The sequence below is a fragment of the Drosophila teissieri genome, chromosome 2R (assembly GCF_016746235.2).
Source record: "Drosophila teissieri strain GT53w chromosome 2R, Prin_Dtei_1.1, whole genome shotgun sequence".
Classification (NCBI taxonomy): domain Eukaryota; kingdom Metazoa; phylum Arthropoda; class Insecta; order Diptera; family Drosophilidae; genus Drosophila; species Drosophila teissieri.
In genome coordinates, this window is record NC_053030.1 from 13,625,695 (window position 1) to 13,642,824 (window position 17,130).

Sequence of the window (17,130 nt, forward strand, 5' to 3'; positions counted from 1 at the left end):
TATACTTTACGCATTTGCAACAAACAACAAACAACTTTATAAATATTGTGGCAATGTGCTCAGCACAATTTATTTGCCAGCCCGTCTGTGTGTTCATCTGTGTGCATAAGCCACTTACAAACAATCAACGTCGAGTCCTAGGCCTCTGCGCCTGAATTCTGCCCACTTCCCAGCAATTGCCCCATTGTGAGTCCTTCTGCTCCTGCCTCTGCTCCTTCTGCTCCTGCTGGCTCTCCACCCCGCCATTCGGGGCTTCGGTTTTTTCCCTTGTAAATAAAACAAAAGTGCCAGAGGGCCAGAGGAGCAGAGCGGCAGGAAGTCCTTGCAAATTGGCTGTATCTGTATCTCTCACGCGCTGTATAAATATGAAACGAATTTGCCGAAATGAATTCGAATACGATGTGTTGTGTATGCACAGTATAAATAACACAATAATTTGCATAAGCACCATGGATTGAGAGATCGGGTCAGAAGCACATGATCACGAGATTGTAAAATACTCGGGGCAGTGATTAATCGAGCAATTTCCTGTGAATCCAATTAGGTTGAGTACCGCACAAAGCCTGTGACTGTGTGCGTTCACTTTAAATACAATACTTTTTAATGTGTTTCTTGTCCAAACATCCCAAACACACACACGCACCATCGCTCTGATTAATGTGCATTGTCCGTTGTCCGTTGTCCGTTGTCCGCTGTCCGTTGTCCATTGTCCACAATCCATTGTTCATTCGCCATTGTTTGCTGTTGTCACTGTGTACATAGCGTATAGCGTATATACAAAAACATAAAGTAGCATAAGAGCAGCCTTCAAATGCAATGTATGTTCATGCGATTTATGAACATATGTTTAGCCATTTGGCCATTTGGGCGCTTTTGGCCAACTGCGCATCGGGTTGGCTGGCGTTCCCCGCGGGGAAAGTGCAACATTTGGCGACTCCATTAACGGGTGAGACTCCAACTAACGCCCTTCGGTTGCATCTCCCTCACAGGCGCAATGGAGCCTCCAGCACAGCCTCCGAGCCGCTGCGTCCCAATCTGGATGGCAGCCACCACCTGCAGGAGTACACCTACAAGAAGATAACGGCCTGCGACGTCTGCTCGCAGATTCTGAGAGGTGGGTATCGCCCGCACCTTGTGAGCAAACATTCCTAACCCTATCCTATCTCTATTCTCGGTTGCAGGGCACACACGCCAGGGATTACGCTGCCGCATCTGCAAGCTGAACGCCCATGGAGATTGCGCCCCCAATCTGCCGCGCTGCCAGCCAAAGCAGAAGCTGCTGCGGCGACAGAAGAGCACCTCGGAGCTGGAGAATCGCGTTGATATCGAGGAAGAAAGTGAGTATCTGGCACGCACCAGCATCACAGCCATGGCCCCAGAAAACACAAAACAGAAATACATAATCAGAAGTGCAGCAGTACTAGTGCAGTGCAGCAGTACAGAGCACAGAAATACACAGAAGCTAGAGAAGACAAAAAACAGGCTAAGCCCACATACCTCACATACTAACAAACCGCTTGAGGCCGGCTAACGACTTGCATGGGAAATGCGATGTGCTGGCAAGCGAAATTCCCCAACAATTTGTTCGACTTGCCCTGCCCGAACCGTGTATGCATCGTGGCATTAGCATGTCCTGCTCCAGGATTCCACCTTGAATATGGGAGACCAAGCGAATGCGACTCGTTCTCTACTCTGCTCCACTCCACTCCACTCCACTCCACTTACCTTTATCCTTATCCTTTTGGGCCAGACCGCATCAGCAGCATTTTGTTTGTCGCTGGGCAAAAACACACTTATTGATTCGAGCTGGCCAAAAGAGAATGCCGAGTGGGAGTGGCTGGTGTATCAGTTGATTTCACAACGGATTTATGGCACTCGTGGGGCAGACAGATTGTGGCACTTGTGATTTGTGTCGCAATTCTCCAGACCTCAGCGTGCAAGAACTTTAGCAATTTCCCTTGCTCCTTCGGTTACCCACACTCGGCAAACCCACCAGCACACCAAAACACACCCTCTCTCACATGCACGGCAACACACACCCAAAACGCATTGTAAAATGTCCTTTAGGTTTCATAGACGTCGACTGACGACGACGCTTATGAAGATGATGATGATGGTGGTGATGATGAGTTCCTGCCCATTGAACTGTAAACAATTGTGAGGAGGAAACTAGAATCTGTTGCATACCTTGCGGGTGCCACGCTGCCATTCACGTAGTTTATCTATCAAGCACACAAATTCCAAATTTGCCGACTCTAGACGTTAATGTGATTAAATCAATATGAAATCCTCTTCCCTTCCCCCAAAACAAAAAACCACACCAAAACGAAACCATGCGAAACACAAATAGCCTCGCCACAGGAGTCGCTTGTTGCAGCTGCAGCAGATCAGGCGGATGATCCCAGTCCCAGTCCAAATCTGAATATGAATATGAATACGAATACGAATCTGAATCCGAGCGCAAATCAGTTGAATGTGCCAAATGCGAAGTTCCGTCAAAAGACGCCCTTCATGCATCGCATTGCGCAGCTAGGTATCCAAATGAACAGTATTATTCGAATTAGTATGTGCCATATACGTACATCCAGCATCAATATCAATATATTAATACTCGTATAGTATGCGCCAGATACTCGATTGAAATGCGCTTGACCTTATGATTTTGTTTCGTACTTTGTGTTTGACTGTTGCGCTTTGACCCACCTAATTAGCGAGATATTCAGCGAATGACAACCAGCTCAAAGTAAATCGAACACACACACTCAGCACACACACTCGGCACACACAGCTAACACCACACCACACACACATACTGATATGCTGAGACCACAAGGGACACATCGCGGACCCTGTTAAACCAAATATAAATAAAAGAGCTGGGGGACCACTCAACGAAATCAGTTCAAGTAGTGGAGCATGTTATAGCCGCAATACGCAATACGCAGTAATCAGTTATCAGTAATCAGTAATCAGTATTCAGTAAATATCAAACAGTTCACTAGAAATTGCCTCACTCCTCATACCGCATACGTGTTGTTGGCTACTTGAGTTTGGCTCGGTTTTGGGTGCCACATCCTAGACATCCTAGACATCTGGCTCATCGAGGACATGCCCACCAAGCGGGGCGTAGAGTAAAGTAACATCCAGCCTAGCTGATCCTTGTTATATGTATACTCTCGTACATACCCGCCTATCTCTCTCACACACTCTAAGTATGAATTCAAAGGAAAAGTACCCGATCCCCACATCAAGCTCATCCCCAATATCGAACTGCCCCTGAATCCACTTGCAATTTGTACTAATGCACTTCAACAATGCATCAACAACATCAACATCATCCCAATCCGACAATTTGAAAACGATATTGGCATCGATATCAAATCGAACCAATCAAAAACAAACTGGCCCCTCATCAACCGTACCAACTTGTCAATGTCAACTCTCCTACTTCGGCACCAAAATCAAAATCAAAATGCAAATGCAACCATGCAAATCAATAAAGAAATAACCGAAATCGATCAAATTTACCGCGTGCTGAAACAAGCCGGCGAACTCAAATCCGGCCATCTTGCAGCAGGCGCCGACAAATCCGTCCAGGGCAAGCCAATGGATGGCGGCGTCGCGGGAGGATCGGCGCTTCCGGTTCCGGTTCTCTCGGAGCGGGAGCTGGGCAGGGCCCCGCCGCCGGATATACCCATTGTCAGTGTCTCGGAGCTGGCCCTGCAGGAGCAGCAGCACCAGCAGCAGCAGCAACAGCAGCAGCAGCAGCAACAGCTACAGCTACAACAGCAGCAGCATCAGCAGCAGCAGCGCAGTCTGGCATCGGTGGCGCAGGCGGCGGCGGTGCGGGCGGGACGAGGTGTGCGTCCGCCGCCGGTGGCCATGCCCATTCTGGGCGTCCAGCTGCAGCAACAGGAGCTGCAGCAGCAGCGCGGCGGACTGCCGGTGCCCAGCCAAGATATATCTAGTAGCTCAGGTCCGACAAGTGGCCAAGTGGCCGACCAAGTAGTTTGTGCTATTCTCTACCTACAATCTCTATCTCTCTATCTCTGCATTCTTTCGCTCATTTAACATTTTCGCAATTATTTTGAGAATCCTTGGTTGTAGTTTCGGTTTTGGTTTCAGTTTTGGTTTCGGTTTCCGTTTCGGTTACCCACCTCTCCTGTTTATTGTATGCCTCGAGTCCCCGGATCCCGTCTCAGTGCCTCAGCTTAACCATCATCAAACTGCATACCCAAGTACAAGAATGCCATCGTATTGTCCAAAAACCAAAAGTCATACTACAAGTATATAGTTTCGGGCTACCGTTCTCTCATTTTCTGCACCCGAATCCGTAGAGCAGATAGTAGTAGTTCATATCTATCCACATTAGTCACACACAATTGCATTCCCTTTGCGAGCATATTTAGATTTGGCAAAACAATTTCAATTTCACTCACATTGCGCTAACCAAATAATTGCTCATACGCCCCATTGCTTCGCTATGAAGTTGCTGGATTTTTTGCCCAGCTTTGAAACACAAACACACACGCCACACACACAGATACCTATTAGCTAATAACTCACATATATACAAATATACTATATATATATATGCATTTTGTACATAATTTATTCTAGAGTTGAAATATGAATTTGAATTTGAATTTGAATCGCTATTGACTGAAGCAGTTGCCGAAATATAGTGTTCTGTAGCTTAGCCAACATCAATTATAGCTTACGCAAACACATGTAGCATCTACGTATCATACGAGTATTTAGTTGAACGTAATTAATTTGTGTATGCCAAACACTTTGTTTTCCTTTAAACATCCTGATTTCCCTAGCCTCCTCTATGCAAATATATATACAAATACATGCTGAATCGAGCTCAGCCGGCACACAACAATCAACAACCAGCAGTGTGTGAATGGTGGGGCAAGTGTGTTTGTCTACGCGAATGAGCTTCAATTAAAATACATGGTCTACTTGTTTCATTTCGTCTCGTCTCCGTCTCCATTCGTCTGTTGGCCCCAAGAGCAATCACATGGCAACATGACATTGCCTTTTTGTCGCCTACTTAGGGCCACAATTCAGACCGCTCCCCTTTGGCCGCAAAGTGCCCTAAATCTTGGCAAGTGCGCACATAATTAGCGCCACAGCTCTTGGCGCTACACACTGGCAACTAGGAACCTGCATCCTGCAACCTGCAACCTGCAACCGGCAGTCTGCAACGTGGCAAGGGCAATTGGCAGCAAGGCAAGTACAGCTGCAACATTCCCTGCGGTCTGTAGTTGCATTATTCCAATTAGGAGTGTGTGAATGCAGCACCGAACTGATTGATTGCAGAATGTGTGTTGCGGTTGTTGTTGCTGTTGCACGCGTCCTTGTGGCATTCATGTGGCATCTTGCCCTGACCCCGATTAGTTGTAAGTAAAGTTCCATTCGAAGACCAAATGCCAGATACCAGATTCCAGATTCCAGATTGCGAACACAGAACTCACATATTTGATAAACATACTGATTTACTACGCTTACTTAAAATGAAAACACATATATATCTATATATTCTTTCGTGTTCATATCTTTTTTGCCAATTTTTCGTTCGCTTGCCAAACTCAAATTTACCAACCAATAACCCAACCAACCAACCAACCAACCACATCAAACAAACACACCAAGAACCGCGATACGGCCAGTTCTTTGCCCCGGTATCGAACATGTCCAGCTCGGCGTACATCAGCAATGGCATTGGCATCAACTACTACACGGGGAACAGCCAGCAGGTGGCGTACATGCAACAGGTGCCTGCCACATCCTCCTCCATCTCGGCAGGAGCCTCGTCGGCACACCAGCAACAGCAGCAGCAACAGCAACAGCAGCAGCAGCAGCCGCAACAGCCGCAACAATGCGGCAGCAGCACCAGTGGCAGCAGCATCAACTACTCGACCACCGATCCGGGACTCCGGCGGCGTCTGTTCGCCGGAATCCGGCCATTGTCCGTGTTCGGACGCCTGAGGCAGCGATCCTCGCAGCACCGCTCGATCTCATTGCCAGAAAGTAATTACCACGTTGCATCCGAGGAGCACATCCGAGGCAGTGGGGACAGCAACAGCAACAGCAACAGTGACACTACCAAGAACCACGGCATGCCGATGCAGAAATCTTTCCATCTCCCAGCCAGCACTAGCAGCACCACCACAACAACAACTAAAACTACAGCTACAACCACACCATCAACATCAACATCAAGATCATATTTCGGGGTTGCCTATAAAAGCACTGTAGACCCCATCATAGCCATGAGTTCTCGTTGGAACAGTACTGCATTTGATTCCCACTCGACATCGATGTTTAGATTGTGTTACCGTGTGTTCTGTGTATCTTTTCAATTCCATTCAATTCAATTCAATTTATTTCCCGTGTAGTGAGCCACAGCAGTTGTGTCTGTATGTATGTCGTTCGTATGTGTGTGTGTGTGTGTACAAATGCGTGTTTGTTTGGGCCACTGCCAAAGGATATGGACAGAAGATGGCAAGATGCGTTTTAGTTATTCCAAGTGGCAAGCTCAGTGCCGCCCATTAAAACAATGGTCGGATTAAATGCCAATTAGTCTTAACCCAGTTTACACTTCTGGCAAATGGCTCATTTCCGTTGCAACAGCACCGAAAGCAATTGCAACGCCATCATTTGTATACATGGCCGAGTTCCTTTCGCGCTGAAAGCAGCTCCATCAGCCTTCAGCTTGGCTGGAGTCGAATGGAAACTTACTCCATGGCATAGGATGGGTGATGGGTTTGGGATGGGTGATGGCATTTTCATCCTCTTACACTTGAAGAAAGGCAGTAGTCTGCGGGAAACGTACATGGGTTTCGGAATGTTTTGTTCTTTAACAGAGCTTTAAAAGTTTCCAACATAAATTTAAAGTTCCCAACTTTGTTCAGTAAGTTCCAAGCTGATTTGATCTTAAAAAGCACGTACTCAAATTTACCTCTCACTTATATTTCACTTTTGGCTCCAAGCTTAGAGCTTTGTCATTGCAGTTACAATGCGCCGCTTGAAGAACAAAACATTTAAGCATTAGAGCTGCTTGTTACTCTATTTTATTTTCACTGTATCCCCGCTTCCGGGACTTTGCACTCTGCCACTGTTTATGCCGCAGCTTCAGTTCAGGACTACTGTTGCCGTGTAAATTACAAGCCATTGTCAACTTTTGTGCAAAAATTCAGCCGCACATCTTGGAAGTGGGGTTTTGGGTGGGGGCAGCTAGATGCTGGGAGCTGGAAGCTGCTGCATACAAATGTTGCAGACGGGCCACAAACTTTTTCGCCGAGGCGCGAGTTCATTTGTGCTTAATGTTTGCTGCATTTTTAATGCCACTCGCACAGAGAAAGCGACGCAAGTTTAAAGTCGCGATGCCAACTTTTTGTCTTAGGCCAGAGCTGACTTCTTGTGAAGGGGCGGATGGGGCAAGAAGGGGCAAAAGGGGAAGATGGGGCACTTGGGGCAGATGGGGCGGATGGCTGGGGACCGAGTTTGGGCCCAAGCCGAACATAATTATGCTAAAAATTGTTATGACACACAATCTTTTTGCGCTTCTTATTTTTCTTTCCGTTTTGGGTCTGCCTTTCGTTTGGCCCTCCCCGGATCCCCACTTCTCCACTTTCCCCATCCTGGATGCCCTGCTCCGCCCCAGCTCCATCCTTGCATGCCTGCCATCTCGTAGTTGCCGGTCGTCCCGGTCGTTCCTTGTGGCAGAAGTTCTAGCGGGGCACTCTGCACTTATTTTGCGAGGATTACGTTTCTGCTCTATTACTTGGGCCAGGGATGCTGGTTATGGTCTTCCTGCGCTCCTCTGCTCCTCTGCTCCTCCGCTCCGCCGGTCTTCTTTGGGGCGTCCTCCGGCTTGTTTTGCTTTGCTTTATGCATGAACGCTGTCTTAATGTTTAATATTTTCTTTCGGGCTTCTTGTCTTCATTTAACTTAATTAGTTTTAATTCACATTTCTCGGCGACTCAGTCAGCGAGCGTTTGCCTTCGCCAGCGAGGCAGTTAATCGATCGCAAAGCTACTAACCCCACCATCCAGTAACGAATAACCAGAACTCCAACTACAAGCGTTATATATGCTATATACTTGCTACAGCATCAGCGAAACCCAAGTCCGAAACAACGCGACCCTTTGGCGAGCCACTGATGCTCCTCAAGAGCCCGGAATCCAATCCGGATGAGTCCAAGGGCAATCGACGCGTTCGCTGAGGACACTAATGGATGTGAATAATGATGAGAAGGAGGATGAGGGTGGCGGAACACTTAACGATTTAATTTAATACAGTTCTAGAGCGATTTATGGTTTAAGTTCTTGATTTTATTATACCCTAGACACCTAGCCCAATTGATGTTCTAATTGCAGCACAGTAATTATTATTAAATACTCCACACATAGTTTAATTTACCCCATACCTATCTATCTAACTATCTATTTATCGTGTATCTTAGTTAATTTCGGTCCTGCGAATGTGCGTGAGCCAGAGAGCAATGTTAAATGTATATTACGATTAAAGTATTAAGTCTTTTCTGATTACACCACAATTATGTTACTATCTATTCTAAATGTTGTACGAATGTTGTAAATACCGCACCGAGCCCACACGTCAACCACAAACGAATGACTATAATAACACGAATAAAAAGCAAAACGATATCTGGCTTTCCTTCACTCCGAGGATAAACACAATCACCCTCATTTGGCACAGGGCGATGGAAACGAGTTTTCTATGATTTTCTACATATCTATAAACAACTATGATTTGTATAGTCAAAATCCAAATTGGCCAACACGAAACACACGCACTCCACACAACCAGCAGTATTCTTGCGTTGGCTTTTGATTTTTGCGGCAACTGAAACGGGATGACTACTTTTAGAATGAATACACTGAAACATACGCAAAACACTCGCTGTCTCTTCCTGAACGTGTCGAATGTTGCTCTGTTGCAAACTTACCATCTAATTACGAAATTGCATTGATTCTATCGATGTCCTTGCCACAGGCCACTAAGTGTTCAACGTCTTTTCAGTTCAGTTTCTAAGTTCTTTTGGGTTTTTGTTTAGATCTTTAGATCTGTAGACGCCTAGTTTCCAATATGGAGTTACCAAATGCTTAACGAACGAAATTAAAATCAACAAATTTTTATTCCACATCTTATTGCCATTTTTTTTGCCAACTGTGTATCGTCCGACACACGACAACCAATATGACCATGTACCAAAAAACAAAAAAAAATCCAAATCAAAAATCCAAATAAACAACTACAACAACAACAGCACCGCACTCACCGCGCCGCCAAAAGTTGAACTTACGCATGAAATCCCTGAGCCTGGACTCACCAGAATCGTCGGAGCTGCACGGCCAGTTCAGGCGTAGGGCCCAACTGCCGGGCACTGGCGCCTCCACATCAGCCGGCTCCGGGTACTACCATGGTGGCTCCGGAGGCCACCTGGAGCACAGCACTCCGCCGTCGAACAACAGCCGTCTGCACTGTAAGTAGCAACCCAGTAAGCGATTCCGGTCTCGGTTCCGCCGATCCCCGGTTCCTGGTTCCCGGTTCCCGGTTCCCGGTTCCTGGCCCCCAAACCGAACCCGAACCCGAACCCGATAACGAACCTGATTCCGGACACCGACGTACGCTGCACCACCTACCAATCCAACTTGTCCAGCACCACCACCACTTACCCATCCACAGCAGGCACCTCTGACGAGTCTCAGTTTTTCCAAGTCTAAACTAGTATGTATGTATGACACCCACAACTCTACTGCCCATCTTAACTGATTAACTATACTTACAACTATAAATACAACTATACTTACTAAAATTACTCTACTTACAACTATACTTACTAAACTTACTATGTAAATACGTTGCCGAAGTACAAGTCGAGTAAAGTAAACCTTTGTTGAGTAGTTCGATTTCGTTCACCTTTTATCTAGTAGTTAAATGCAGCTTTTAGATACATGCCAATTGTAGACTAACTAACTTCATCTGCCAAAACACATCTTCAATCTCCCAAGTCCCACACTCCCATCGATCTGCCCACTTAAGCGTATATGTGTATAATTTATGTGTACAATATCTATATCTTCTTTTTCCATGGATATTCTTCTGATTTTTCGTTCATCCACTTGCATTCGATTAACCAAACCAAACCAAACCGTAACCATTGAGCCTGTCCTGGAGCAGGGACTAACGCATCCAAAACCATTACAGCACCATCGAGCCCCTCGCATCCGGGCCGCAAGCTACTGTACGCCACCCGTGGAATGCGTGGTGGCAGCGTCGATCTGCCGGACGAGATGGAGAAGTCGCAGTCCTCTGCCAGCACCTCGCCGTGCCTCTCACCCGTAAGACATCCCCAGGTAGACCCCACTCCACTCATACTCCTCATACTTCCATCCACCTCATTGTTCTCGAGTTCATTTCGCCTGATCCACTCGCTTGATTGATTGCACTGTAGTGTGGTAGCCATGGTATTAACCCAATCCCAAAACACGCTTCACCTATTTCAAGAAAACCCATCGTCTGTTGCCCACGAATCTGTACGTCATCATCTACAACTTCAAGGCGCGACATGCCGATGAACTGGACCTGAAGGCTGGCTACAAGGTGAGCTAATCATATCCTCCCTATCTACTCCCTACACCCACTACATAAATGAATAGAAGTATGAGTGTATGAATAATAAACAAGGCGCTTTGTTTAATCCGCTAAGCGATGTACTTAGTTTGCACAATGGCTGCCAGGGAAAATGGTTAACTAAATCAGAAACATACTCGCATATTCGTACTAGTACCAGTATGTTTGGCCAGCGCTCTTTATTCGATATGAAAACGAATAACGAACGGCGAACAATGGCAGCGAAAAACTTGTTTATTTGTCATACAATCGAGCAGCATGTGGAGGAAGCTCGTTTTCCACTGCGTAAACATGGCGAAACAAACAGTGAATAAGAAGAAATAATAATAGTTACCGACTTTTTGTGTACATTCCCTGATTGCGAGTGCCTGCCTGCCCGCCGCCGGCAAAGTGTTCAATATTTACAGATTAGCTTTTGTTTGGACGGCGTCCTTGTTCGCGAGCTGGTTTTGCATTCCAGCAGGATGGAGTCAAACTTTTGCCTCATTCCCAGGCCCCGCTGCGAATTCACTACGCGGATCGATAAGAGATTTTTCCAGCCGCACTTATACTCAATAGTCGAACGCAAAATTATGATAGTTCGAGAATATCTTTGTCTTTATGGCTACCCCGAAACTTCACACTTTCACAATCTTTTTTAGTACTTTATCTATTAATGATGTTCTAGCTTGTGAAAGCAGACTTCCTATCTCCGAACAACAAAAGCTTATGGATTCCTGAGACTGCCATACGGCTTATTTGTTTGTTAACCAAGCAATTTCCATTAACATAAGCATACTATTAGAAGCAGCTTAGTCATCTGCGAATACGAAATACTAATGAATATGCCTTATCGAGCAGCAGCTAACATAATTACCTAATTTATTAGCTTCTAGTAGAAACTGCTAATCTTGTGAAACCTCTTACCTCTGTAAACTAGGTGACTGTCATTGACAATTCAGATCCGGACTGGTGGAAGGGAAAAGTTCTGGGACGCGTTGGTTACTTCCCATCCAAGTACTGTGTGCGTCTCAATGCCAACGAGAAGCCGCTGCAGGTGACCCACAATCTGCAGGTGTCGGACAGTGAACGTGGCGAGAATCTCACCCTGCTAAGGGACCAGATTGTCATACAGGTAAGACCCATAGCCCCAATCCTCTCTGCCTTCCCTAACTATGTGCTGAACATGTCATCCGTTTACCAAACAAGACCGGCGACGAGGTGAACGGCATGGTGATGATCCGCGCCGCCGAGCACGGGCAGGGCTACTGCCCCATCAAGTATCTGCAGGAGGTGTGACAGCCAGAAGAGGACGAGCCGCCCTCCGACGAGCGGGACAGACCGCACAAGTCGTCCATGCAGACGTCATCGTCGCGAACCGCGGACAAGACCAAGCGTAGGATTAGAATCGTAGTGTCCGAAAACCACAACGTAGCTGCTAGTAGTGTTGCACCCGCACCTGCACCCACATCCGCCTTCAACAACACCACCCATCACCAAATTCCGAGGGAATCCGACATCGAGACGAAGCGGCTGAACATCGACTACGGCGATGAGGGCAGCGCCGATTGGGACAAGGACCGCGAGGTGCTCATCCTGTCGGGAAGACGGAACAAGAACGATAAAAACTGGGAGAACTGGGAGCGCATCCGGGAGCAGAAGCTGGAGAAGATGAAGGGCATTTGCTTCGAAAGCTATCGCCAGTCCAAGCGCGACAAGTTACTGCAAGCTAAGCCGCGACCCAAACAACTGGACTCCACCTGGTACACGGATAACATCTACTCGAACCGCTCCGATGACATGGACGAGGACTACGTGCCGGATTGCTTGAAGTACGGACCTTTTCGCACACTGCGGGACATTCACGAGCTGGACGAGAAGAGCGGCGGTACGGAAGAGCGTCGTGTCGAGGGTGAGGGATCCCCCGGCTATGGACTGCATCGTTCCAAAAGCTGCAAAGAGTTCCAGTATCCCAAGTCACAGAGCTGGTGCTTCGAGGGCAATGTTTTTGAAGCTGGCGGCGGAGTGGCCAGCGGCAGTGGCAGTTCCAGCGGTGCTCCCCCGCCCACCACCTCCATCCTGAAGAACCGCGCTGGTGTTCCCAAGTCATACTCCTTCAGTGCCACCACCAAGACCATGCCGTTTGATATCATCGACTATGAGCTGCCCCCCGTCTCGAATACGCGACGCGAGAAGAAGGAGGCCCTGCGGCGGAACATGAATGCCCTGTGCAGCAGCAGCCTGGATCGATGCTGCGCCCGGGATCAGTGCACCAGCGCCCGCTGCCTGTTGGAGGACATCTATCCGGGATCGAGGATGCGGCCAAGGGCGCCCGGAGCGGGCAGCAATCGGAATTTGAGTGCGGCGGACTGGCTCTTCGAGGAGCGGGCTGGCAGGCAGCGAACGCCCGCCGCTCCAACGGTAATTTGTTGTTGTTCTGCGGCTGAGGAGTGCTGTTGCCACCGCCAGCGGCAGCAGCAGCCGCCGCTTCCCGCTCGCCCGAGGTCACGACCCCTCTGTCCCGGTCATCATCCGGCCGCCGAGGAGGAGGAGCACATGCACTGCCGCTACGACACCGACCTGGAGCACTTCATACGCGCCGAGCGCGAGCGCCTCATGCTGCAGGATAAGTTCCTGGACGACGACGAGCGGTATCTGGCCGCTGCTCCGGCTCCGCGAAGTCCTGGCAGACGGTATCCGGCGGGAAACTATCACCGACCGCCGCGCAGCAAGTCGCTGCTGGAGATGCAGCCGCCAACCACGCTGTATGACGAGGATACCTGCTCGGACACCACGGAGATCGACTTGGAGGACTTCAACATTGACCTGGAGAAGTACTGGGAGCAGCTGGACAAGCCGCCCAGTCCCATCAACATGGACATGCGGCGCAACATGCACAGCAGTCTCAAGGTGAAGAACGTGAATGTCCGGTGCTACAACAATGGCCAGCCCATCGATCTGCATGACCGCGAGCACGAGCGGCTGATGATCAAGAAGTCGCTGCTCGAAGGGATGCCCTCGCCACCGCAGCTGGACTCCAGCGAGTCCTCGACCAATGCGGGCGGCTATCCTTTTTTTGACACTGCTCCCGCCATTGCGCCTGTCCCCGCCTTCCACCACCACCCGACCTACGGACCGCCGCCGGGCTATGGCCACAAGGTGTACCCCACGGTGGACACGCTGCCCTCGTACCAGTACAACAACTTCTATCCCGAGCACAGCCATCCGACCGTGGGCAGTGTGCTGACCCAGCAGCCCACGGCTGGCATCCATCATCCCTCCGCCGGCGGTCACTCGGCGCTCAGCCTGATCAACAACATATTCTCCATCTACAAGCCCAACAAGTACTCGCCGGAGAACTGCCAGATGAACTACGAGAGCAAGCCGGAGCCGTGCAAGAAGATGAATGTGCCCAGTACCCACAGGCCGCTGGGAGCAGCCACGCATCCGTATCCTGCCCACGACTACATGCACTCCTCGATGAAGAGACCGCTGCTGGTGAGCGCCGATCAGCCGCACTTCAAGATCATTCCGGAGAAGACTGGCCTGAAGATCTCGCCCCTGTTGAGCTACGAGGATTACGGCGGAGGTGGCGAGAAGGCCCACCACAGACTGAGTAGCACGGCAAGGCCTCTGATGCTTCCGCACTGATGGTGCTGGACCTTTCCGTGGTATGGCAATGGCAATGGCAATGGCAACTACTGTTAGTTGGGCTCCACACCCACCCAACTATCCGCAAAAAGAAAGACTCGCGAGCAGCGAACAGCAACCCAAACGCACAAAAACATCAACTGGGTCCAGCCGAGGAAGAAGAACGTACGTTAACAGAAATCCATCGGAGGAGCATCGGGACCAGGAGGTGGCTAGCTAACCAGTATCCTCTACCCGACACCCCTCACCTTCCACTCCACCAACTCGCCGTCTTCGTCGTCGTCGTCGTCGTCCATCCGCACAATTTGCTTTTGGTTTAGCAGGTCAGGTCAGGTCGGGTGCTCCATCGGAGCATCCTTGACACTCCAGCAACGGAAAACCAGTCGAACAACAACAGCAACTACAGCCATACCATTGGAAATCAAGAGCACTACAGACAAAGACAACATCAACAGATCTACCAACAGCCACTCGTCAGATGGAGGTCAAAGTGCAAGTACTAGTAACGATTTGATCAGCGGATCGATTAGGATAAGCCCACACGGTCCTCAACACCCAGACACTAGACACAGACATACACACCAAAACACATATGTATACAATCAACGTGCTTTTAATTCGCTTAGAATCGCTATAGAAATCGCGTTGCAGTTCGATTAACCACTAAACAACAGATTCACTAATTTTCGAGCAACTTTTAAGCAATCAAGAGCGTATTCAATAGAACAAAGAACAAAGAGTAGATCTAAGGCGGAAGAGTTAGGTATTAAGTCGTTCATATTGCGCGTTTCATATTTCAGTATGCGCATATTGTATACCCTTACTCTCTGTAGAAAAAGCTAAACGGATTTTATTAGTACTAAAGATTTGGGATAATACATACAAGTACCATGCATACCTAGACTCGTGAGTGTCAGCGAGACTTATTTTGGCCTCAATATATTGCGATAATTTTGAGATGCAAACGAAAAACGAAGGCGAACCGTTTTTATTGTCATCAAATTTTTTCTATTTTTTATACCAAATAACTTTGAATCAACTAAACGGGAGGAGGAGTTATTGCTATTGAAATTGCTATGCTCGATAAGGCTAGAAGGCTAGAAGCTTTTCCCATAAGTTGCGGCTACTAGGAGCGATTATACGAAGGCATGCCTATGCTATTTATATATTATATATGATTAGGTGCGGTACGGATAGGTGGTGTTCGTTGAGAGAACTCGATGGAAGCGCTTTTTATAAACTAACTAGATTTGTATCGAAATGTGAAACATTGAATATGAATATGAATATGATAAACATGAATTGTACTTTTATGATGTATGCGTATCCACTGGCCTTATTTATTGAGAAGTAACCAAACAATGAGCTGAACCCCAACACAAACAAACACAGAAACACAAACAAACACACTTAAACAAGAGTACACGAGATCCCAGAAAAACAACTTGAGAATTACAATTGAATTTTCACTAAGATTCAAGCTTAGGGCTTTGCGTCACTTTTGTTAATTGTTTTTTGGCGTCCAATTTTACATGATAACTACTGTAGGACTCTAGAGAAACAAATCGAAACTATCAAGAGTAGATTAACTATCGAGTATTTTGTAGTGAGTAAGCTAACTAAAACATAAACCAAACCAAATGGAGATAACTTTTTAGCGCAAGACTCCTTGTGCGTGAAGATTTTGAATTTGAATTTATTTTTAACGACTTTTGAATACAAAACGAAACAATGAAGATGAAGATGACATTTTATCAGAGATCGTTTTTTACCTATTTAACATTTCCTCGAACCACAAACAACAACTATTTGCTAAGTGTACCCTATGGCCTATGAGTTAGTTATAAGAAAGTGTTTTCCAAGCCCCGCTTAGACCACAACACTGAAAAAAAATGAATAGAGAAGTCAGGAGACAGGAGAACAGGGGGATTTCTGCACAAAACCCAATCTAAGAAATATCCAAACAATGCACCCAAATTAAGTGTACGATATGCGTATGTATCGAGTATTTACGATCACGTCTAGGAACTAAGGAAGAATTGTATTGTATTGTAAAATGAATGGAATCGACGAACACGAAAAAACGCCCAAATCTTATGAGTATGTAAGCAAAGCCGAAAACTTGAATTCACACAGGATAACCGCTCCTGGCGGTCGTCTAAACTGCTGAAATTGGCACTTAAGTATTTAGGTATACACACCGCATATTGTATGTACAACTTAGTAGAATTTTCGACTAAACTAAACTGAACTTGCAAACGTAGCGCGACACTTGTGCAAGTCAAAGGTCCCCGAGTGCCCATCGATGGCCCATCGATGGGTTCGCTTTTCGAGGGGCCAACTTCACAAGACAGCTTCTGGTTGGTTTTTAGCGTAAGTTTTGTTTCACATATGTATGTATGTACGATTAGGTGACCAGCATGTCGATGCACCTGGCGCAACTGGCGCACCTGCAGGTAGCTAGCGAATAACATGCATGCATGTAAACAACAGTAACTAGAAAATGGAACAATATAATATCAGTGCAACGTAATATATCAGTTAAAATAACAGAGGCAAACAGAACTCCACTCATTTAGCACTACCTGCAATTTGAATGTGAAAAACAACACAACCCCCTCTCATCCCAGCCCCGCTTCTCCGACGCGTCCCCATTAATTTACCTGAATTGCAAATAAAAAGATGTTCAATTCGATGTGAAAAAACAACTAGTTGTTCTCTGTTCTCGGTTTTGGTGTGGGTTGGTTTATTTATTCACGCCGCCCCAAAAGTATGCAGCAACCTTTACTCTACATCCCGAAATGCACTGAGGAAAAAAGGTATGAACAC

At 47.3% G+C, this 17,130-nt stretch overlaps 1 protein-coding gene across 1 annotated transcript in view; it reads left to right on the top strand.

The window, feature by feature from the left end:
- LOC122614634 overlaps positions 1-16,961 on the top strand; it is a 58,296-nt gene extending 41,335 nt beyond the window's left edge. The window contains 8 exon segments of the mRNA XM_043789254.1: positions 990-1,114; positions 1,182-1,337; positions 3,575-3,976; positions 9,305-9,520; positions 10,246-10,379; positions 10,546-10,641; positions 11,591-11,785; positions 11,860-16,961. Of these exon segments, the coding sequence (XP_043645189.1) occupies positions 990-1,114; positions 1,182-1,337; positions 3,575-3,976; positions 9,305-9,520; positions 10,246-10,379; positions 10,546-10,641; positions 11,591-11,785; positions 11,860-14,301 (3,766 nt within the window). The 3' untranslated portion in view covers positions 14,302-16,961.
- The last annotated feature ends 169 nt before the right edge of the window (positions 16,962-17,130 follow it).